A 22,667-nucleotide genomic window follows, 5' to 3' on the forward strand; every position below is an offset into this window, starting at 1 on the left:
CCAGGGGATCCGGTGCTGAGACCTGCGCCCACGCCCAACCAGGAGTCCCTCCTCTTTCTCCTCCCTCTCTCCAGTCCTTACACTTGCGCCTAGCCCCGGGCCGCGGCTGGCCCCTATCTCTCCGCTGCCGTCCGGGAGGCAGAGGCGTCCCAGGTAAGTATGGCTTCCTTTCAGTTGGCCTCTTCGGAGAGCAGCGGGGAGGGAAGGCGGGGAGCTTGGGAGTCTGGGGCAGGGGGTGAAGGTGGCAGAGTCTGGGAAGAAATCCGGGTGGGACGGCGCTGGCACCTCCTTCTCCCGAGGTTTAGTCGAGTTCCTTGGAGGATTTTCCTGGCAGTCTGTTGGAAGGGCCAAGGAGGGGATGGTCCGGGAGAGAAGGGGAGATTCCTTCCTACGGTAGGTCGGGGGTGGAGGCGCTCCCAGCTGCTCCCCTGGCTGCTTCTCCTAGGGAGCCTCTCGGTCAATATTGACTCTTGCGGGTCGGATTCCTCCGAGCTGCCCGCTACCGGAGGGGGCTGGGGTAAGGGCAGATTACCGTGGCTGAAAAACTACCCGAAAAATCTGGCTGCCACACAGCAGCACCTCCAAATTAAGAACAGTAGGAGTGGACGCTAGAAGCCGGAGGGACGGGGGAGTGTCTAACTTCAAGGAAGACTTTGGAGTTCAGACCCCTAGAACGCCTCACTCGACCGCGTTTTTGTTCTCTGGCTATCCGCCTTCACCTTCCTCCTGCCTTCCACTCTCAGCCCTTGATGCCTTTGCTTCCCAAATTCCCTTACCAGCCACCATCCCTTAATCTTCTCCTTGACCCCGAACACTTGTATTTAGGAGTTACACAAAAACAAAATAAGACACTTCCAACTTTATCCAGGGAACTACCTTTTCCTTCAAAATAGCTAGAATATCAGGAACTAGTACTTCCCTAGCTCAGTGCAAAAGATATGCCGGTCTCAAAAGTTTGGGAACCATTTCTGAGAGTATTAGATGCCCATCTTTGAAGACTGATTAATGTTTCCTGTTGACTGAATTGCCCCTTTTTAGTTTTGCTTCTTTCTTTTTAATGGAGGTAGGGGAAGAAGTATTGAGAAACAACTCCAAAACCCATTACAAGTCTCGGGAACCCTCCTGAATGAGAAGTCCGACCACTGGACCTAAAGGCTACCCCAGAGACCGGAAGCTAATAGAATAAATGAGATTTGAGTAGGAGGAAATGCAAAGCCATCAATATATCTATAGATTTGATTGGCTATTTAAGTGCTGCAGGTAGGGAGAAAGAATGGAAAAAAGTAGACAGGAGGGGAGAAGGAGGTTGCTTTACCTCCAGTCTTCCTAGACCCTTCCTTCACTTTGCTGCTGTATCTAAGAGTGTCTTTTGTGTTTGGGAGAGAGAAGGGTGAGTTGATGGATTGGGGGCTGCCTCTGGAATTTAAATTTTATGCTATTGAGATAAGGTGTAGTAATGTACCACATATCATTTGATGAGGAAATAAGCACAGAGAAATTAAGCGACTTCCTTATAATCAATCACACAGCTTCAAGAGACAGGATTCTAACGTAGGGCTCTCCAGAGTTCAGATCTAACATTTTTTAATGCTATATACCATGCTATCCCTCTAGGGTCTATGTAGACTAGTGTTCCTGATAGCAGCTTTTGTCCATTGGTTCTCAAAGTTTAAGGCATGAGGCATGTGTTATTCTGAGTAGGTACTGTGAATTCCAAAGATTGGTGATAAGAGGGAATAGTGAAGACAATAGGTGTCCTTTGTAGCCCATATGCTAAAAATGTTTCCACTAAGCTGGTCAGGCCTGGTTTTGAGTCTTGAGATGACTTTCATCTCCTTTATTACAGCTTCCACCAACCCTCCTCCCAATTCCCCTGCTGGGACCATTTACTTTCCTCAAGAAAGGTGAGAGCAGAGGAGGAAGAAAGGAACTAGACTGGACTGGCCTGACCAGGACCAGTGTCAGGGAGGTGGCTTGGCCTGGGTTTAGCTTGATTTCAAAACTGATTAAAAACACTTTGGTTAGTTAGGAGCCACAGACACAAAAAGTGGCTTTTGTGAAGGAATCCTAGTTCAACACTATAATAGGAGATATACCGAAGAACAAAAGAGATTTCTTCTGTTCTTTTCCTTTTTGAAGTCTGAATTGGCCAATCCTAGTATCCTTTTCTGAGTCCTAAAACAATACTTCAAGAGTAGGGGTTCCTAGTCACCCCCCCTTTTTTGTCCGTTGGGCTCTTCTGAAAGTCCCTTGGAGCCTATGAAGATGTAATTTCTTTCCCCCATCTGACTTCACAGAACCCCTGCCACCGTGGTTAAGAATATAGCTGTAGGATCAAGCCTTTGGAAACTCTTAATAAAATACATTAGCCAGATTGTAAAAAGAAAACAAGCACCTCTTACCTCAGCTTGGATAGCAGAGTACTGCCTGCTTTGGTCTCTTTTCCCAAACTCCAACCTTTAACCTCTTGTTGAAAAAGTAATAAGTTAGCCAGCTCTGAATTTGAATTCCAGTCTCTTACACCACAAACAAGACTTTGTCAGGGATGTATAGTTTCCAGATCTGTACGTGAGCTTCAGTCCTCTGTTCTACATAAGCATAACTAGAGCATAGGAACTCAGAAAACCTTCATTCTTTGTGCTTGTGGAAAGGGCCATCTCCCCTTGATCATTCTACCTGTCCCTACCAAACTGGTATTTCAGTGTTACAAGTCAGTTTTTTGATCTGAGGCTTAAGATAGAGTTGATATGGTGAGCCCATTGATGTCTTCTTAATGGCCCTATTCTTCATGCTTTCTTGGAAACTTCCATAGATAATAGAGAGATGATTGAGAAGGCTGCTAGACCTATAGGGAGGAAGAAGGGTCAAGGGAGGACCAGAAGGGTTACCTGACAACAGGCAGTTAAGAAAATAAATGACTTGAATGAGGTCTGATCAGGTATTTTCCTGGAGGGTTCATCAAGGCAAAAAGGAAAGAATGGATTATCTTTTTTGTTTGTTTGTTTTTTTTAAAAATATAGTCCTTTTATCATTATTGAGAAAAGAATGACATGATCTAACTCCATATACTCAAAGAAAGAAAGAACTGATAAAGGTCTTTAGACAGAGATTTTACTTGGTGGGGAAGGGTAGCATTTTCTGACATGTGCCTCACTTTCCCCAGATCTATCTTGGTATCTATTCCCTGGAGTTCATAAAAGTCTAGGAATAGCTATAAAGAAATCTACAAGAAACTTAATTATAAATATTTATAAAACGTTATCGGTCTATGGGGGTTCTCCCTTCATGACTGTAGATCAGAGCTCATCATCCTCACATTTTCATCCTATGCAGTTTAGCTATATATTCTTGCACAAATCTTGTATCTTATAATATAAAGAATTGTTGGATTATTAGTCCAGTATTGATTAATGATGACTCCTTTACACATTAGCCTCACTCAGAAAACTTTTTATTCAATCTTAATTTGGACTATATTGATTTATGATCTGTAGAAAGTCCCTACCTTATAACTAGGGAGTACAGTGGATAGTGTCTGGCCTGGAGTCTGGAAGACTCAACTTCCTGGCTCAGATATAGCCTCATGTACTTCATAGATGTGTTACACTTGACAAATCACTTAATTCCTATTCATCTCAGTTTCCTCATCTGTCAAATGAGCTGGAGTAGGAAATGGCAAACACCCTGTTTCTTTGCCAAGAAAATCCTAAGTGGGGTCACAAAGAGTTGGACACAACTGAACAGTAAAACACCTTATGTCTTATTGCCTGAGATTCGGAATATATTTTCCCATGATTTGGTTGAGTGGACTGAGCACTGGACTGGAAGTCTAGAAACTTACGTTTGAGAACAAGTTTTGACATTTGACTAGCTCTGAGATTTAGTTTGTTCACTTGTAAAATGGGAATATAGTATCTCAATCACAAGATTGATGTGAGGAAAGCACTTTGTAAATCCTTAAACTCTGGATAAATGTGAGTTATCATAATTATTATATATTTGTAGTTATGTGGCTTTTTACTATTAAAGTACTTGGTTGTTTCCTTTATTAGAAAGTAAAATCCCTGAGGACAGGGACTGTTTTTTCCCTTTGTGTACTTAGCCCTTAATATTTCCCACAATGCCTAGAATATGAGAATTGTTTAATAAATGCTTCTTGACTGATAGGACTCTGTAGGCACCTATATGAAGGTTACCATATTTATAGCCATACTTGGAGTCAGGAAGACTCTTCTTCCTGAGTTTAAATATGATTTCAAACACTTAGCCATGTGATTCTGGACAAGTAACTGTGCTAATATGTAAAAACGGGAGCTGGAGGAGTATCTTTGCAAAGAAAACCCCAGATAGCATTGTGAAAAGTCAGACAGGACTGAAACAACTAAATAGCACTATTCTTTTTTTTTTTTTTTTTTTTTTTTTAAAAACAAAATCATTGGGGTTAAGTGACTTGTCTGGGATTACACAGCTAATAAGTATTAAATATCTGAGACTGAATTTGAACTTGGGTCCTCCTGACTTCAGGGTTGTGCCATCTAGTTGTCCCCAACAGCACTATTTTTTAACTTATTATTTTAGTTTCCTAAGGTTTAATACACTGAATGCTTTATCTGTGATCATACAATTTATAATTGTCAGAGGCACAAATGGTTTGTTTGTTTTTAATTAATAGTATTTTTTCCCAGATTACATATAAAGGTAGTTTTAAGCATTCATCTTTGTAAGATTTTGAACTCTAAATTTTTCTCCCTTTCTCCCTTCCCTCCCCTCTCCTCAAGACATCCAGCAATCTGAGGTAGGTTATACATGTACAGTCCTATTACACATATTTCCACATTAGTCATGCTGTGAAAGAAGACTTGGAACAAAAGGGAAAAACCATGAGAAAGGGAAAAAAAGTGAAAATAGTATGCTTCCATCTGCATTCAGACTCCATCCTTCCTTTTTTCTGAAGATGGATAGCATTTTTTCATCATAATCCCTTTGGAATTGTCTTAGATCATTACATTGCTGAAAAGAATTGTCTATTATAGGTTGATCATTGAAGTGTTGCTCACATTATGCATAATGTTCTCCTGGTTCTGCTCACTTCACTCAGCATTATGTTAGTCTTTCCAGGTTTTTCTAAAATCTGCCTGCTCATCATTTCTCTTAGATCAATAGTATTCAATTAAATTCAGATACCACAATTGGATCAACCATTCTCCAGTTGATGGACATCCCCCTCAATTTCCAATTCTTTGCCACCACAAAAAGATCCACTCTAAATATTTTTGTACACATGGATCCTTTTCCCTTTTTATGGATCTCAGAGGCACAATTTGAATCCAATTCTTTCTGTTACATAGCTCAAGTTTCTAGCCAATACATCACACACCTCCATTTAACTTGTAATGCAGCTAAATGGTTAGTTTGGGGATCTACTCCAAACATGTGAAGACTTCCCCCAATGGGATGAACAGAAGGAAACAATTTGTTCCAGTGGCCACAAAGTGGCTAAAACAGCACTCTGGAGTGCTTATGTCATGGAAGATGCCAAGGTCATTCACTGCATTCCCACCCATCACCAGGTATCTTGACTTTTGTCTTACTGCTGAATTTCCAATGACTCTGGAACAGAGAGTGAGACTGACGTTGTGCAACTCTATTTCACTTAAATCCAATTCACTCAAGACATCATCCTATGATGTCATTGGTTCTCTTCATAAACAAAGAACAAACAACAACAACAATGTAGTTAAATAGTGTTTGTATATAGATAACAGTTTAGCAGTGCTAGTAATAAACTTACTTTGTTGGCTGTTAGTCTGTCACTGTGAGTTCTCTCCCTCCATGATCCTAGATCACAGCTTTTCGTTCTGTGCAGCTATTTATTATCTATGTGTTCTCCCTTAAGTATTCAGAGACTGCCCAAGTCCTGCTAAATCTTTTAACATTTTGTGGATAGGATAGATATATACTATGGAATTTCAAGGAGATCCAGCTAACTTACATCATAAATCAGGAAGGGTCTTAGGTAGGAAGCATCATCTAACAATGCATTGGAGGAAGCTTAGAATTCTGAGATGTGGAAGTAAGAAAGTAATGCATTTCAAATGTAGGTGATTAGCTCTGCAAAGACTTTGAGCTTTAATGTTGTACATAGTGAATAGAACATTTTGATTAGAGAGGAGAGTGCAAGAAGGGGAGTTCTCTGAAAAGACTGGAGAGCTAAGTGGATTGGAGATGGCTTTAAATATCAGACTGAAGATTTTGTATTTAAGAAGTAACAAGTGTAGGTGTTTGGGTCAAGCTGTGTTTGAGAAATACTAACTTGCTGTGTGTGGAACTGGGTTGGGGACCAATTAGGAAGTTTTTGCAATAGTTTAGGCCAGTTGTTCCCATTTAATGCAGACATGGTACCTAGGATATACTTTAAGATATTTAATATGTATGGGAATGCCTGCCATCTAGGGGAGGGGGTGGAAGGAAGGAGGGGAAAAACTCGGAACAGAAGGGAGTACAAGGGATAATGTTGTAAAAAAAAAAAAAAAATTACCTATGCCTATGTACTGTCAAAGAAAATGTTATAATTATAAAAATTAATAAAAAACAAAATTAAAAAAAAATGCAGACATGGTCCAAGGGGTTCATCCTATAAATTCTCTGAATGAATCTAAAGCAGTAGCTCATTAATATTATGAGTAGTATATTAAATTTTTCTGAGGGTTTACAACACATTTTGTCATTGTTGAAAAGGGTTTCTGTAACAAATAACATTTAGAACCATTGGGTTAGATGAAAGGAAAATGGAAATAGCTTAAGGTAAAGGCCATGAGAAGTAAGTTCCATGATCCCATTTGGAGTTTCTTCACAAAGATACTAGAGAGGTTCACCATTTCTTTCTCCAGCTCATTTTACTCATGAGAAAACTTGAGGCAAAAGGATTAAGTGATTTGTCCAGGATCACACATCTAGTGAGAGTGAAGAGCACAAATACAAAATTGACACAACTTGGTAACTGATTGGATGTGATGAGTATAAAACAAGAAAGAGTCAAGGATAAGTCTGAGGTTGAGAAAGTGGAAGATTGACAAAATTTGGTATCCTAAACAGAAACCAAAGTTTGAAAGGATTTTGGAAGTTTGGAAGATCAGAGTTCACTTTAGGAAATGTTGAATGTGAAGTGCCTGTGATACATCTTAGTACTGATGGCCAGGGAGGAGTTGATAACAATATAGGTCCTAGAGAGATTAGGACTAACCATAGAGATTTGGGACTCTTCTGCAGAGATGTGATAAATGAACCCAAGGGGGAATTGATGAGATCACCAAAGCAGAGGATAGAGAGAAGAGGACCCAAGGGGAAACATTGAAGGCATTTCCATAGTTAGGGGTCAGAAAAAAGACCCTGCAAACAATACTGAGAAAGAAGGACTGGTTGAGGTGGGAAACCAGAGCTGTGCAGGGCTATTTAGGTGTTCTCTAGAGTAAGTGAATAAATTTTTGTGGGGAGGCATCAAGCAGAGTACCTTCAGTATTGGTGAGGGTTTAAAGGTCTCACCATTCATTTTAGGGGTTGTTTGTAAAGTAGATTGTTCAGGCCCAAAGAAAGTTTATTGGAAATTTTATGTTGCATTGTGATTGTGCTTAAATCTTTTCTATGTGTGGGTTCTGTTCCCCTAATTAGACTATAAGTTTTCTTTCTTTTGTGTCTATCAATGTCAAACAGTATGGCCTATGTAAATGTCAAAAAAAAAAAATGGTATTTTGTATTTGAATTTTTTTTTTTGTCTGTGTCATCGTAGCCATATCAGATAGTACTGAACACAAAGCTGGTCAGATACATGGTAGAAATAGTTTAATTTGGGAGTGAGGCTATGTGCTAAGAAGCCTGAAAAATATCTCACTAATATTCTATCCTATCTGAAATTCTGTTGTTAGAGTGGTCACATGTATTGGAAGGGACCTTAGATCATCTAATGGACCCCTGTCATCCTGGAGAAGAAAATGCTAGCCCTCTCATTTTATAGCTAAGGAAACTAAAGCCTAGAGGTTCTGCACTCCTGTCATTATGTAGATGAAGAAACAAAAACTGTGATTTGACCAAGGTCATACTTAGTAATAAGTGAGAATTAGGATTCAAATTCTAGTCCTAGGACTTTAAAGCCAGGGTTTTTTCCACGATCCCATGCTGCCCTCTAGGCATCTTCCACAAAGTCATCAATATCTCAGTGTGAATTGATTTATTCCATACATTCTGTAATTGATAGGGAGAACGTAAGAATATTAGATACCTAGGAAGGTGACAGGCATCCAAAAGGTGATGCTAAGGGGGCCAGTAAAAACCATCTTGTCTAATAGGATTTCTCTATAGCCTGACCCCATTTTTGCCCACTATAATTGCTTAATAAATATTTGAAGAATGATTGTTTATAGGTTGAAGGCTTTACAGGAAGGGGGTTTGGGGTAGTTCTTAGTACTAGGGCCAAAGGAGTTCTTTGAAAGAATCTGAGTGGAAAGAAGAAATGCTGAGCGAACAATTTGGTTGTCGATAATGTCTCCAGCTTGACTGAGGTTAGTGAGTCTGCATCTAGTCTGGGCTGTACTATGTGATCAGCAATGATGTCTCGAGATTGAGCAGGGAAGAGGGAAGGAGAATTGCATTTACTGAATGCTCTTGTCTTTGCTGCCCCAGTCCCCAGTGTAGCTGAAACCAAAGCAGTAGCAACTTCTGTATATTTCTGGAGTACCCAGGATGCTCAAGACTTTCATGGAAAGAAGCAGATCCTGCTTTCCAAAAGCAGGGACCCCTTTCCCAGGCTTCACCTGTACAGGATGGTGGTAGTGATAATGATGATGGTAAAAAAATAATAACTAACATTTATATAGCACTTAATTCTGGGCAAGGTGCTGTGTCTGAGATGGATGGGATTATCTGGGACAGGTGGGGATACATCATAATGAATAAAGGGAGACCCTGTATGAGTCTAGGTAGCCAGAAAGTGAGGAAAATGCTTCCCTGGGCCTGAACAGAATCTTTAACAAAAAAACAGGGAAGGTTCCAATCATTGTGGAATGCGGGGATGGGAAATGGAAGAGGAAGAAGGGGGAGAAGTAGATGGCAAGAAGCCTGATAGGATCAAGGGTAGATGCCAAAGGGGATCACAACATTTAAAAAAAAAAAAAAAAAAAACGAAAAAACTAAGAATCCCTAGGCTTGGTGAATTTCAACAAAAAAATTGGTGGGTGAGATTGTAATAATCTTCTTTTTATCTTTATTTATTTGGCAAGAGAGAGGCAATAAGGATTGAATGATTTATCAAGAGTCACATAGCTAGCAAGTGTTTTGTTTCTGAGGCTGGATTTGAACTCAGGTCCTTCTAACTCCAAAGTCAGTGCTGTATCCACTAAATTATCTTGCTGCCCTGATAATCTTCTAAATAAGACCAATAATTATTGTTCAGTTGTGTCGGATGCTTTATGGCCCCATTTGGGGTTTTCTTTGCAAAGATATTGGAGTGCTTTGCCATTATATTAATAACAACTTACATATATACCTACCATATGTCAGACATTGTGCTAAATGCTTTACAAATTTGATCTCATTTGATCCTCACAACAATCCTGAAATGTAAGTGCTATTACTGCCTCCATTATACAGTTGAGAAAATAAAGACAGACCAGGGTCACACAGCTAGTATTTTGTGCTCCTATATTTTTATGAGAAATCTTTTTTTTCTAGAACCTTTGAAGCTTTGCAATAACTTAGATTCAGATCCAGATCTTCAAAGTCACTGTATTCTGTATTAGGCACTAAATCAACAGTTTCAGAAAAAAATGAAGTCTATTCAACCACATTACTCTCATTAAAACATAAGGCATGTTCCTTCCTTCCTTCCTTCCTTCCTTCCTTCCTTCCTTCCTTCCTTCCTTCCTTCCTTCCTTCCTTCCTTCCTTCCGTCCTTCCTTCCTTCCTGCCTGCCTGCCTGCCTGCCTGCCTGCAATTGGGGTTAAGTGACTTGCCCCGGGTCACTCAGCCAGGAAGTGTAACGTGTCTAAGGCCAAATTTGAACTCAGGTCCTCCTGATTTCAGTGCTGGTACTCTATCCACTGTACCAACTACCTGCCCCAGCATGATATTTTCAGTGAAAGCATTTTTGTATCACTAAAATAAAATGAAAATTTATATTAAAATACACACATTTCATCATTCTCATCCTAGGTTTTTTTGCATATGGTTTATATACTGTTAGTAGGACAATTACATATTACATACATATTATGTTCATACAAGAGCTAAACTTCAGGTGAATGTTCCTTTTTGGGGAGTGTATACTCAAAACTTTTTTCTAGATAGAAGTATATTGATCAAAAAAGCTTGACTACTGACCTGGAAACTATATCCATCCATAGGGAATTTTTTTAATGGAAATAAATTTAGATTGAAAACTTTCTGCTGAGTAGAGATAGAAGACAATTTTTGTTTATTGTTTTTGCAATTTTTTTTTACAGTGAATGTAGGGAATAATAACTTGTTTAGATCATTACCTATTATGAGCTGCTATGTTGTTTTATGTGTATCTTTTATTTCTAAAAAATATGTCATTTTACAAGCATTTCTTTTTGTGGATTGTGTAGTTTTCTTTGGGGTTTTTTGGAGGGTTTTGAGGCAGTATCTGAGATCTGATTTGAATTCAGATTATCATCACTAAAGGGCCAGTGCTCTGTCCACTGTATCACCTGCTTGACAAAAGAAGAAATCTATTTTCTCTCCTTCCTTACCTCTCCCCTACGGGTGGGGAGATGGAGACCCTTGTAAAGAAGTAGGTATATGGACAAAAAATTAATTCTACATATATATGAATGTGTATGTGAATGACCTTTGAGAAATTTATTCTTTCTTCCCTTCCTAGGCTCCTTCAGGAACCCAGCCTGGACTGGCTCTGGAGCCAGGATGACTATTCCCCAGGCCCTCCTGACCTGCCTGGGCATCCTGCTGCTACTCATCCCCAGGAATCAAGCCCAGATCCATGCTCCACCTGGGTGCAGCCCAGATCTCAACCCCCTCTACTACAATCTGTGTGACCGTTCAGGGGCTTGGGGCATTGTCTTGGAGGCTTTGGCTGGGGCTGGTGTTATCTCTACCTTCGTCCTCACCATCATCCTGGTGGCCAGCCTTCCTTTTGTGCAGGACAGCAAGAAGCGGAGTCTGTTAGGGACCCAAGTGTTTTTCCTGCTGGGGACACTGGGTCTCTTCTGCCTCGTATTTGCCTGTGTGGTCAAGCCTGACTTCTCCACCTGTGCCTCAAGGCGTTTTCTCTTTGGGGTGCTTTTTGGCATCTGTTTCTCCTGTCTGAGTGCCCATGTCTTTGCCCTCAACTTCTTGGCCCGAAAGAACCAGGCTCCTCGGGGCTGGGTCATCTTTACTGTGGCCCTGCTCTTGGCTCTGGTAGAGGTCATCATCAATACAGAGTGGCTGATCATCACACTGGTCAGGGGCAGGCATGGAGAACGGGGTGGTCTTAATGGCAACAGCAGTGCCAACTGGGGGGAAGCATCCCCCTGTGCCATTGCCAACATGGACTTCGTCATGGCCCTCATTTATGTCATGCTCTTGCTGCTGGCTGCCTTTGTGGGAGCCTGGCCCATCTTGTGTGGTCGCTTCAAGCGTTGGCAAAAACATGGGAGCTTTGTCCTGCTTACCACAGCTACCTCCATTGCCATTTGGGTGGTATGGATTGTTATGTACACCTATGGTAATGAGCAGCGGAACAGCCCTACCTGGGATGACCCCACCCTGGCCATAGCCTTGGCTGCCAATGCTTGGGCTTTTATCCTTTTTTACATAATCCCTGAAGTCTCCCAGGTGACCAAGGCCAGCCCAGAGCAGAGCTACCAGGGGGACATCTATCCTACCCGGGGTGTGGGCTATGAAACCATCCTGAAGGAGAAGAAGGGACAGAGCATGTTTGTGGAAAACAAGGCTTTTTCAATGGATGAGCCATCCTCAGGTAGGTGGGGAGAATATTTCCTTTTGATTTGACCTGTCATTGGAGGGAGGAAGGAAATGGTGTACATGTGTGAGTAGGACAAACTGAATATACTGCTTTGCTGAAAATAAGAAATTCTGTGTAATTCATTATGTTGCTAGAAACCTGGCAAGCCCTGTGCCTGTAGATACATACATAGGGCATACAAAGATGAAATGAAGAAGTGTATTCTTCTTTTTAGTTAGTGCATGCTTGTTTTGTTTTTTGTTTTGCCCATCTTTTGTCCACCTTGGCCATCATCCCTGATCAATCCCTAATGTTCTTTGTTTAACTGCCATTGACTCAAGCTTGGTCCCTGGGTTTCTACTAGTTTGTAAGGAAAGGAGGGAGGGATTAGAGTTTAGAAGAGTTTGGGAAGAATAAAGGAGATCCAGAAAATCCCAATCAAGTTCTTGGTAGTATCTTAGAGACTTGGTCAGGAAGGGTTCTTCCCCCAAAAAAGAATGAGCTTGATTCACCCCTTATAGTTTTAACCTTTTGTCCCAAGAAAGCCAAATGGAATGGCCCTTGAGACCCAAAGATTTAACTTCCTTACTACATATCCTTACTATTAGCACTGCCTTTTTGGCCAAAGGACCTCTTATGCACTCCTGAAGGTTTGAGCAATGGACAGAGGAAAGCCCAAATTTTATAGATCTTTCCTGCCCCTTCACCTATCATTTTCTATAATTGGCAAAAGGAATAAACCTTGATCCATCATGTCCACCATTTGATCTTTAATCCTTGTTTCCTTAGGCTAGTGTACATGTTCTTGAATGTAGAATGTGGAATAGATAAGGTTGGTGATTGGAAGTTGGCAGGAAATGATGGGAAATGCAATAAAGTGATTAGAGAAGAGCCTCTGGCCCTTCCAGTACTCCCACATTCAGCCCCTGTACCTGTTTGCCAAGGCTAAATAGCTCTGTGCTTTTGTTCTCCCAAAGTAAACACTTCAGGAAATGAAGCTTGTTGGGGTTTTGTGCATATGTTTGTTTTTCAAAATGGAAAAATCAATAGACTGAGCCTAGCACTTAGGAAGCTGTATATATGTTGTGGTCCCTCATCTTCTGGACAGACAGTCCTCTCAGGAGCCAGCCATCTGAGCTGTGGGCCTTTCAACACAGTCTCTTGTAAAGCTCTAGGGGCTTCTGAGCCTTTCTACCCAAACAAACAGGTAAATGTCCAACTGGGGGCAAGGGAAACCAGGGCAACCAACTCCCACTGGCAAAGAGAAGCATTCTTGTGCTTGAATGCAATGCCAGAGACTTGCCAAAGGGCTTTAGACTAGAAGGCAAATATAATAACTCTCTACAGGTTTGCAAAGCACTTTATATTTGTTACATCTTATTTGATCCTTACAACACCAGAAATCAAGAAATGGAGACAGAGAGAGTGGTTTAAGTAAACTGTCCAGAGTACTGTGGCTAAGTATATGAGGTAGGATTTGAACTCAGGTCTGCTAGTGTTCTATTCACTATTGACAAATCTCTTGGGTCCAGGGATATAAGTTTAGTTAGCCCTTACTTCAGGGGATTTTTTATTGGATTGGCAGGTGGTAATGGGCTGCAAATGGAAATCGGCCCATTTTTTCTTCTCAGCCATTGTTACTGAGGGGACAAAGGAAGAGAGCTTTAGAGAAATGGAATCCTAGGGGCTCTTTGTGGACAAATAGCTCCTGCAGGAGACAGCCATCTGGGCTGTGGGGCTAATGGGAAGCAAAGTGAACCACTGATAAACAGTGTTGTATGAAATTGCTACAGAACCTCCAGAGAGAGATAACAAAGAGGTTAGAGGAATATCCCTAGCTCCAGAAAAAGTGGAAATCTACCATAAGATACATTCTTGTATCCCTATGCTATTACCCACTCGCATTGTGATTTTTCAATATTTTTACTGGTTGAAATGTTCCTCTTTTTTTTCCCCCTTAAACAAGATATTTGTATTTAATGTTTTTATTTTTACATATAAATTTTTTTTCATACTTGTTTTTAAAACTTTGAGTTCTAGATTTTCTCCTTTCCTCCTTATTCCCACCCCCTTTAAAAAGGTACATGTGAAGTTATGTAAAACATTTCCATAAAAGTCTTTCTGTGAAAGAAAACATAGATCTCTCCCCCCCCCAAAAAAAAAAAAACTCAAGAAAAATAAAGTTAAAAAAATATGCTTGAATATGTATTCATACATAATCCGTTCTTTTTCTGGGTCTAGATAGCATTTTTCATCCTAAGTCTTTCAGCGTCATTGTGGATCAATGTATTGCTGAGAGTAGCAAAATCATTTACAGCAGATGATCTCACAGTTTTGCTATTAATGTGTTACATTTCATTTTGTTAGAATTTATGTAGGATTTTCGAGGTTTTTCTGAGAACATTTTGCATCTCATCCAAGCTATCCTCCAAGTTCACGCTCTGCCGTCAGGTCACTCCCACTTGATCCCCGAAGAAGAAGGAGGAACTTCACTCATTGATTTTTCATGTACCTCTTCATTTCTCCCTGGCAGCCAAAAGACCCGTGTCACCATACAGCGGGTACAATGGTCAGCTGCTGACGAGTGTGTACCAGCCCACTGAGATGGCCCTGATGCACAAAGGCTTGGTGAGTGATGTTCCTTGGGATTGGTCCCAAGGCCTCATAAAGGTTGCTATTGAATAGTCAAGCAAAACAAAGTTCTGCCTTGCCTGAAATTTCAAATCCATTCTTTAACTTTCCTCCTCCTTCTTTTTCTGACTTCTAAAAGAAGACAGTATTGCCTGTTCTGGGAAACCCTCTCCTATGTAAAACCTGAGTACTTGGACTTTATACAACCAGGGTGGGATCTTTGAGGAGTGAGGGTGGGAATGGGATGGATTGAGTACTCTTCCTTAGACAGTAAATTCAGTTTGGGAAATTAACATTCCTAACACATTCCTCTCATACTGAAATTTCCTCTTTTCAGTTATGATGTATTAATACCGTTTGGCTTCATGAACTGTGGGGCCTAAATGAATCCCACTGCACTGGGGGGAGGGTGAGAATGTATATTATTCTTCTGCAGTAACCATGATAGTCATCTCCACTAATGTGATCTTTAGTAGAGATATTGACAGCACTGGGAAAGATAGGGCATATGCTGTGGGCAAAGAAAATTCCTTAAAGTAAGTTGTATCCAGGTAGCCAACTCTAATACTAATTAAAAGAAGTTTCATTTCATTTAAATAGCATTTTAAAGTTTGTAAAATACTTTATGTAAATCAGCTCTTTTGACCCTTCCAAAAACCCAGTGACACAGGTGGTATCATAACAACTTAATTTGATATATGCCTGAAGGATATAAATTGCTTCTTTCATAGAAATCTACTGAGGGGGGAATTGCTATCCCTATTTGATAGATTAAAAAATATGCCTCAAAGAAATGCCTTTATTCTCCTTGGCAATACAGCATTGTGTGAGAACAAGGATTTGAATCCAAGTCTCCAAATTGCAGATCTTTTGCTCTTAATAGCTCTAATGGCAATATCCTGACCAGGCTATAGTGCCAGGAAAGGGTCATAGCCAAATTATCTAACACCTTTTCTGCTCTTCTATAGTTCCTAAGTATCCAGGAAAAGCTCAAATATTAGTAGGAATAAGTCTCAGGATTTCATTGTTGCTGCTCTTTAGCAATAGTTGCCCCAAGAAGGTTACAGAAGCATTCTTCCTCCTATAATCTTCAGACTTAGTGCTTATAGCCCAACAAATTGCTCCCAATAGACCAGCTTAGTGAGAGGCAGAGGGATGGGGCAAAAGACTGAAGTGGATTTGGTTCCCACTCACTCTGTGGAAGTTCAGCTCTTCCAAGAGTTGGCAGAATCTGTGAGAAAAGGTCAGTGACTTGCCTTGGCAGAAAGCTTAGAACAGGAAGAAAAAGGAGGTCCCTCCGGTTAAGCTCACCTTCTTTTCAGTCCTTGTGTTGAGAGGCAGGATGAAAAAGGGATCTTGGAGAATGCCTTGTACCAAAACAGCTTTCCCTTCTTGTACTTTGACCTCTCTTTTCCTCTCATTCCTCTCTTCCCCATACCCTAGTCTAAAGCAGTGGTTCTCAAAAATGGGGTCCAGAGAATTTTTTTTACAAAATCTCTTTGGATAGTTCCTCAATAATTTTTAATAGTATAAAGCCACTGAGAACAAAAGTTTGAGAACCACCCTGAAGGACAGGGAGGAATGGAGGGCAGGTAGGTGGTACAAGTGAATAAAATACTGATCCTGGAGTCAGGAAAAACTGAGTTTAAATTCAGCCACACTTATTAGTTGTGTGATCCTGGACAAGTCATTTTACCTTGTTTACCTCAGTTTACTCATCTATCAAATGAGCTGGAGAAGGAAATGGCAAACAATTCCAGTATCTCTGCCAAGAAAACCCCAAAAAGGGTAATGAAGAGTCACAAATGATTAAAACAGATGAACAACTACCAAAAAATTTAAAAAAATAAAAAAGAAGAAGAAGAAGGGAATAAGTATTTAGCAAATGCCTGCTATGTGCCAGGTACTGTGCTAAAAGCTTTACAAATATCTCATTTGATTCTCACAGCCCTTTTGGAAGGTGGGTACTATTATTATCTTAATTTTACAAAGAGATACACAGAGGTTAAAGTGGTTTGACCAGGGTCACACACAGCTAGTAAGTATGAAGCTGAATTTAAAGTTGAGTCTTTCACTCTAGCCACTGTGCTACTTCTTATGCCCCATGGAAATAGGACATCACAACCCTTTCCTTAAGTGATCACCTTCATCTACACTTCTTCTCCTTGGTCTAAGGCCTGCATTGATGGCAGGACACTTGAATTAGCTGTTCTGAGGACCCTGGTAAATATGCTTACAGGTACATTTACATAGCCCTTTAAAAACATTATAATAATAATGTCTCAGTTGGTTCTCACAGCTGAAAGGACTAAACAATAAATCATTTACTGCAGAGTATACAATTGCTTGTAAATATTGAAATCACTGAAAGCCCAGGGCCAACTCAGAGGCAAGGGACAGGCTTTCACATAATGAGGAAGAGGGAGTCTCAAGATAATGTGTAATCATCTGGGATGGTTTATGATAGCTGAGAATGTTCTGGTGAATCTCAGGAGGCTCTGAAGCTGGGGATGAGAGGTGGCAGGGAGACAAACAGTATCATTCTCGGATGGCTTGCCTTCAAGCTTATCCTGGAATTATGGGCTTTCTTGGAAATCTATTTGTTCCTCTGAGGTAGTTTTTAGATAAATACTCTGAAAAAAGTTGTATCATCCCCTCAACTAGTTCAGGAAAAGCCAGCCATCATATCACAAGATCCAGCCCAAGAATAGGGGTCCAGAAGTCAGTCCCTTTCTTTCAAAGCAATCTAGAAATAAATTGCAATCTTATCAGGTTGTGGGCTGGCCATTTTGGTATATCCCCGCAATAAGTGGAAAGGGTCCGACTAACACAGACCCTTTTGCCCAGTGGGAACCCAAGTCCTATTTTGTTCACTTCTATGATCTTTCTTTATCCCTAACCATAAGGCCTTTTGTTCTTTTCCCTTCAGTCTGAAGGACCCTATGATGTCATCCTCCCACGCGCCACTGCCAATAGCAGTCAGGTGATGGGCAGTGCCAACTCAACCCTGCGAGCTGAAGACATGTACGCCACCCAGAGCCATCAGGCAGCGTCACAGAAGGATGGCAAGAATGCTCAGGTCTTTAGAAACCCCTATTCGTGGGATTGAGCCCCATAACCGAAGGGATGGGAAGGTTTTAGAAAGGGGAGTGGGCAGACATGCCCTCTGACTTGGGGCTCTCAAGTGGGGATTATGAAGGAAGCCCTCTCCCCACCATTGACTGAGCAGGCAACCTCTGGCTCAGCTCCCTCCTGACCCTCCTGCCAAGATTGATTTGGTCATCCCCTTCACCTCTCACCCACCTCATCAGTGTTTGGAGAGTAGAAGAGCCAAGCTTGTGTGCCAGCCGTATAGTATTCTTTCACTGTTTGGCCGCTGGATTGGGGCCTTTCATTTTTTGGATCTGCTTAAAGAGATCCCTGTAGGCTCAGGAGCTTTTATGAACACTTCTGTCTCACCCCTTGCTCCTCTGTGAGGAACAAGGGCATCTAATAAATGTATCTCTGCTTTATTATTCCTTCTTCTGGCCATGTTGTTTCTGGAGACCCTAACTCTTTCTCTTCATTTTCTTTCTTCTACACCATCCCTTTCCCTTTCTTATACACTTGTATCGCCAATTCCCTCTCCACCACCATACTTTCTCTTCTAAATTGTGCTTCTGATCACAGGATCTTAGGTTGAGAGCCAAAAGGAACTTTAGGATTTCTTTACTCATTTTACAGAAGTCAAATGGTTTGCTCGGCAGCCTGGCATCAGCTCCCTCCTGACTCATTTAAATCTATTTGAAGTTGTACAGTATTTAAAGTTCTCTCTTTGGAGATATGATTCCCCCTTTTTAGTCTGCACTACCACGTAGCAGAAGTAGCTCACACATGTTAGAGAAAATCAGTTTTAACAATACTGTGTATTACTGCTGGAAGGGTTATTTCCGTTTCTCTTCCCCAAAGACACCCAAAAGGATCTGATTTTGAGCAAGTAACTTCTAGTTGGGTCTCAGTGTCTCTCTAGAAAGAGAGGTTGGATCAGGTAATCGCTATGGTTGGTCTCTTTAGCTTTGACATTCTACAGTTGTAAAAAAAAAAACATTGGGGTCATTGCACAGTTGATTGGATCAAAGCCCAGTTGCCCCCTGGGAGACTTTCCTAGGAATAAAACTTACATGTACAATAGTACACTGTGTATTATCGAACCCCTGATCTGGGCTTGTTGGAGGGAGCAGCTGCTATTTCCCTATCTACATTCATCTCTCTATATACACAGGACCCCTCACTGTAAACTCTAAATGTTGAAGGGATTTGAAGAAGATAATAGAACAGGTAGTCCAAAGCAAAGTATCTATTAAAAAGTGATTGAGTGTAACTTCTCTTTGGGAAAAGCTTATGATAAAAATCCTCTGGGGGTAACATTGGAACTGGAGATCAGACATTTAATTTGTGGGAGATGAAGGCTCAAAACATGAAGGAAATAATTTCTTATAGCTCCTGGGGTTTGGGAGAAAATAAAGCTAGCTGGATTTTTAAAAAATCAATTTCTACTTTATTTCATTCCTGAAATAATTCCTGAAAATTCCTGAGAAAGGCGGGACTCTTAGGGAGATAGCTAGCCTTTGATCTGATCAACTGTTCTGTGATCCCAATGTTTTAACACTGAGAATATAACATAGAATGTCAGAGCTTAAAAGAATTAGTAAAAGCAATTATTATGTGATTCAGTCTCTTCGTTATGGAGAAGAAAATGGACCCACAGTGTGGAAGTGATTTGCTTCAAGTCATACACATGTGAAGGGTAGGAATAGTCAGAGCTGCCTCAAGATTCTAGCTGGGGGTCTGGCTGGTGTCCTGTCCTGGATATTTGTTCCATGTGCTTGAGGCAAGCCATGTCACCCTATACTTAGGAATGTCCCTTCCCTGCTAGCTAAATGCTGTGTAGTTCTGGCACTCATTTCCAGGGAAATGTTTTGATTGAAAGTGTGGGAAAGATCAGGGAAGTAAATAAGGAAACTTTTCCAAAACATTTTGTATTTTCTCGTGATTGTGAGATTGCACAAATCTCATGGGGCCTTTCTTTTTTTAATCTTTCCCCCCTTAGGGATGAGGGGTAAGAGCCAGGGTGATTCAGATTGGCCCCCTTTGATTATTGTTCTTTTTTTCGGTTACTATAGGATCACTCCCCCTACAATAAAACAAGATGGTAGATTCCCTCCTTCCCCTGGACTGCAAGCCACTCTGATGTCCTCATTCCTCCTTACACAGGCTGTGCAGAACCCAACACCTTTCCAGGCATTGTAATGCAAACTATGAGGGAGCCCGGATTCAGCAGATCTGAAGCAGTGGACTTAGGCAGGTTGCCTGCCAGCAATGGATGTCTAATCTGGGAAGAGCAGGACTCACCTTCCCTTGAACCCTTTTTTTTTTTTTTTTTACCTGTCCCTGGGCTTTTCTGTCTATCAGGAAGCTGTGGGCCATAAGGATCAGTCCCTACCCACCCAGCCTGACGTCTTCCCTCTCCCTCCAAAAAGCACCTTCTGGAGCCATCCCCAGCTCTTCAGGATGAAGGAAGGGTTCCTGTAGTTGTGTTTTCCTCTAGGTTACCTTATCCACTGTGAGCTGACATCTCAGGTGCCTCATTCTTTTTTAGCCAACATCATGGGACCTTATTAATGTAATCACGTCCCTGGCTGCCCACTCTAACCCTCTCCCCTTTAACAAACCATGTAATTCTTTTCTTTCATTTGTTTACTCTGGGGAGTGGGAGTGGGAGTGGGGAGGGCAGCGTTAGGCTTCTGGAACTGACTTGACCTGGGAGTGACCCTACAGGCAAATAGTTCTAACCCTGCTCCCCTGGGTTTAGTGTATCCAATGAGGGTGAGTGGTTATCATTTGAAGGGAAGGAAGCAAATGACTAGGGATGATGGGCAGGAAGCAAGGGCTCATAGCTAACACTCTTCTGGAAAAGTAACCGCTTCTGCTGTAAGATTCATACTGATGCTCCCTGGGCCGTGGCTCCTGGATCTGAGCCACGTCAGTGCTTCGTTCACTGCCCCATCTTCCTTTGCCACTAGTCTTCTGGATCAGATTCACACCCTTAGCCCATGAGGCTTTTGTACTCTCTGGCCTTCTGCTCCTGCTCCATTAGAGAAGATGTTGACGACATGGACTCTCTTACTTGGAAGCAGCCCCCTCTCGTTCTTCGTGAAAAACTTGGCCAAGAGGGGTAGGAATTTGCAGGGCTTAGCTACGTGGAAGATGAAGAGTTGCTGTTTGGGGGGCTTAATTTTTTTCCTGTGAAGTCTATTCCCTTATGCCCTTCTTCACTTTCTTCTGAAACCCTGGTCAGTATAAGTGGCCAGCTCCAACTGGAACACATGGGACAGGAAGCAATAGGAAGGCTTGAATGATTGGACATTTCTGGGCTAAGACTAAAAGGGTCTGTAAACACACACAAGATGGGAGTATGAACTAAATATATTTTCTGGACAAAGGCAGGATAGGAATCAGAACTCAGGCTTAAGGCATGGACTCTTTGTACTTATAAAGTCTGGGAATACACTTTGTTACTTCTTGTCAGATATCAAAGGTCCATACCCGTTTCAACTTTTCTCTGTGTTAAGTCTCCACTGGGGGAATAGGAAGGAGCCATTTATTTTGAAATAAAAGGAATAACTTCTCAAATAGGATCCACTCAGAAAAATGAGTGGGGTGGGGAGCTTACTGTCATCTGGTCACCTAGGAAATGGTATCATCAATCCAAACATACAGAAAGAGTGATCCTTGTTCCCTGGCAGCTGGTTCCTGCTCCTGATAAAGGTTTTCCTGTGAAACCTAAAGGAGTTTGTACCTTTAGTTCCCCTTATTCCCACCAGGCCTCAGGTGCCACATTGAGATTCAGTTATCCTACCAGGTACAGTGAGTATCTCCACATTATATTCTCTTGCTCCAGCACTCAAGTGCTTTTCTTCGCAAACAGTATTTTTCTGGGGCTACACTTAATGAGCTTTAATATACAGAGAAGGGGATCAGGTTGATGGGGGAAGGGTGGATGGATCAAGAACACAAGAAGAAGCCTGTGTATTGAAACTTTGTCTGCTGTATGTGACCTACTCTCCCTTCACCCTTTTATTTTACCTATACCCTGGGTTTTATATATAGGTAGACCCAAGTATTAATTCTTCTCTATAGGAAGGGGTAGATGTGGGTTTGAAAGCCCCATCCATCCCTAAATTTTCCTTGATCTTGGTTTGTGGCCCAAAAATCCCCTTGAATGAATAAAGTTTTACTATGTTTTGTATAATTCATGTTTGTATCTGACATTTTGGCAGAGTATATGGGTTCACTAGCCACAAGGCTGGGTTGGGGATATAGCTCCCCTGAAGGGTCTCAGAATGATTGCCTGGAGTATATGTAACCCAAGTCACTTGCTCTGGGTTCATAAATCCTTTAGACAAGACAGTTTGAGCAAATGGAGAAAATGAAGTTACTCTTTGAGAAGAAAGAGAAAACACTCTTGATGGTAGATCTTGGCTGCACAGAGAAAACTATAATGTAAAAATGCTTGGGGTCATAATTTTAGAATTGGACATTACTCCCTCTTTGTAGCTCCAGAGAGACCAAGTGGTTTGAATCCAGGTCCTTTGATTACAAAATTAATACCATGCTAGCCCCCAGTGAACTTATGATCTGTTATCATTATTTGCTCTGTGGGAAAATATGTCACAAATGGATAGGTCTAATAATTAGGGGAATTGAAATCTGCTGTTTTGAAACCAGCACTTAGCACAGTAGTTACCACATGTTTAATAAAGTCTTGTTGACTTTCACTAATTGGTTCCATTATAATCAACACAGAACAAGTCTATTACCTGTTCTATACAACCTTCTAAACGTTTGAGACTATTACATAAAACCCCAGGTTAAACACAATCAGTTTTTAGCCACTCCTTAAATAAAATGGTTTCTAGACCTTTCATTGTCTGCTTTGGTCTCCCTCTGAAGCATTCTAGCTTACTAATGTTTCTCTTCAAAAAATTATGCCCAGAATGGCCCAAAGTACTTTGTGGTC

At 41.2% G+C, this 22,667-nt stretch overlaps 1 protein-coding gene across 4 annotated transcripts; it reads left to right on the forward strand.

The window, feature by feature from the left end:
* Positions 1-21: 21 nt before the first annotated feature.
* Positions 22-21,899, forward strand: GPRC5C (G protein-coupled receptor class C group 5 member C). Of its 4 annotated transcripts, none has more exons than XM_074260690.1 (5): positions 22-153; positions 10,895-11,992; positions 14,511-14,605; positions 17,538-17,687; positions 19,771-21,899. In XM_074260690.1, the coding sequence occupies exons 2-5, from the start codon at positions 10,936-10,938 to the stop codon at positions 19,801-19,803; spliced, it is 1,335 nt and encodes a 444-aa protein (XP_074116791.1). In that variant the 5' UTR covers positions 22-153; positions 10,895-10,935; the 3' UTR covers positions 19,804-21,899. The 4 variants fall into 4 exon arrangements, with proteins under 4 accessions (XP_074116791.1, XP_074116789.1, XP_074116792.1 ...); XM_074260688.1 differs by having other exon boundaries at positions 19,862-21,899; XM_074260691.1 differs by lacking the exon at positions 22-153 and adding an exon at positions 246-393.
* The last annotated feature ends 768 nt before the right edge of the window (positions 21,900-22,667 follow it).

Source organism: Sminthopsis crassicaudata, chromosome 4, assembly GCF_048593235.1.
Source record: "Sminthopsis crassicaudata isolate SCR6 chromosome 4, ASM4859323v1, whole genome shotgun sequence".
Taxonomy (NCBI): Eukaryota; Metazoa; Chordata; class Mammalia; order Dasyuromorphia; family Dasyuridae; genus Sminthopsis; species Sminthopsis crassicaudata.

Bases quoted from the DNA above. Each gene is read 5' to 3' on its own strand.
- GPRC5C (XM_074260688.1), top strand. From the start codon at position 10,936: ATGACTATTCCCCAGGCCCTCCTGACCTGCCTGGGCATCCTGCTGCTA. The intron at 11,993-14,510 runs GTAGGTGGGGAG...TCTCCCTGGCAG, and splicing joins AATGGATGAGCCATCCTCAG to CCAAAAGACCCGTGTCACCA. The intron at 17,688-19,861 runs GTCTTTAGAAAC...CTCCTTACACAG, and splicing joins AGGATGGCAAGAATGCTCAG to GCTGTGCAGAACCCAACACC.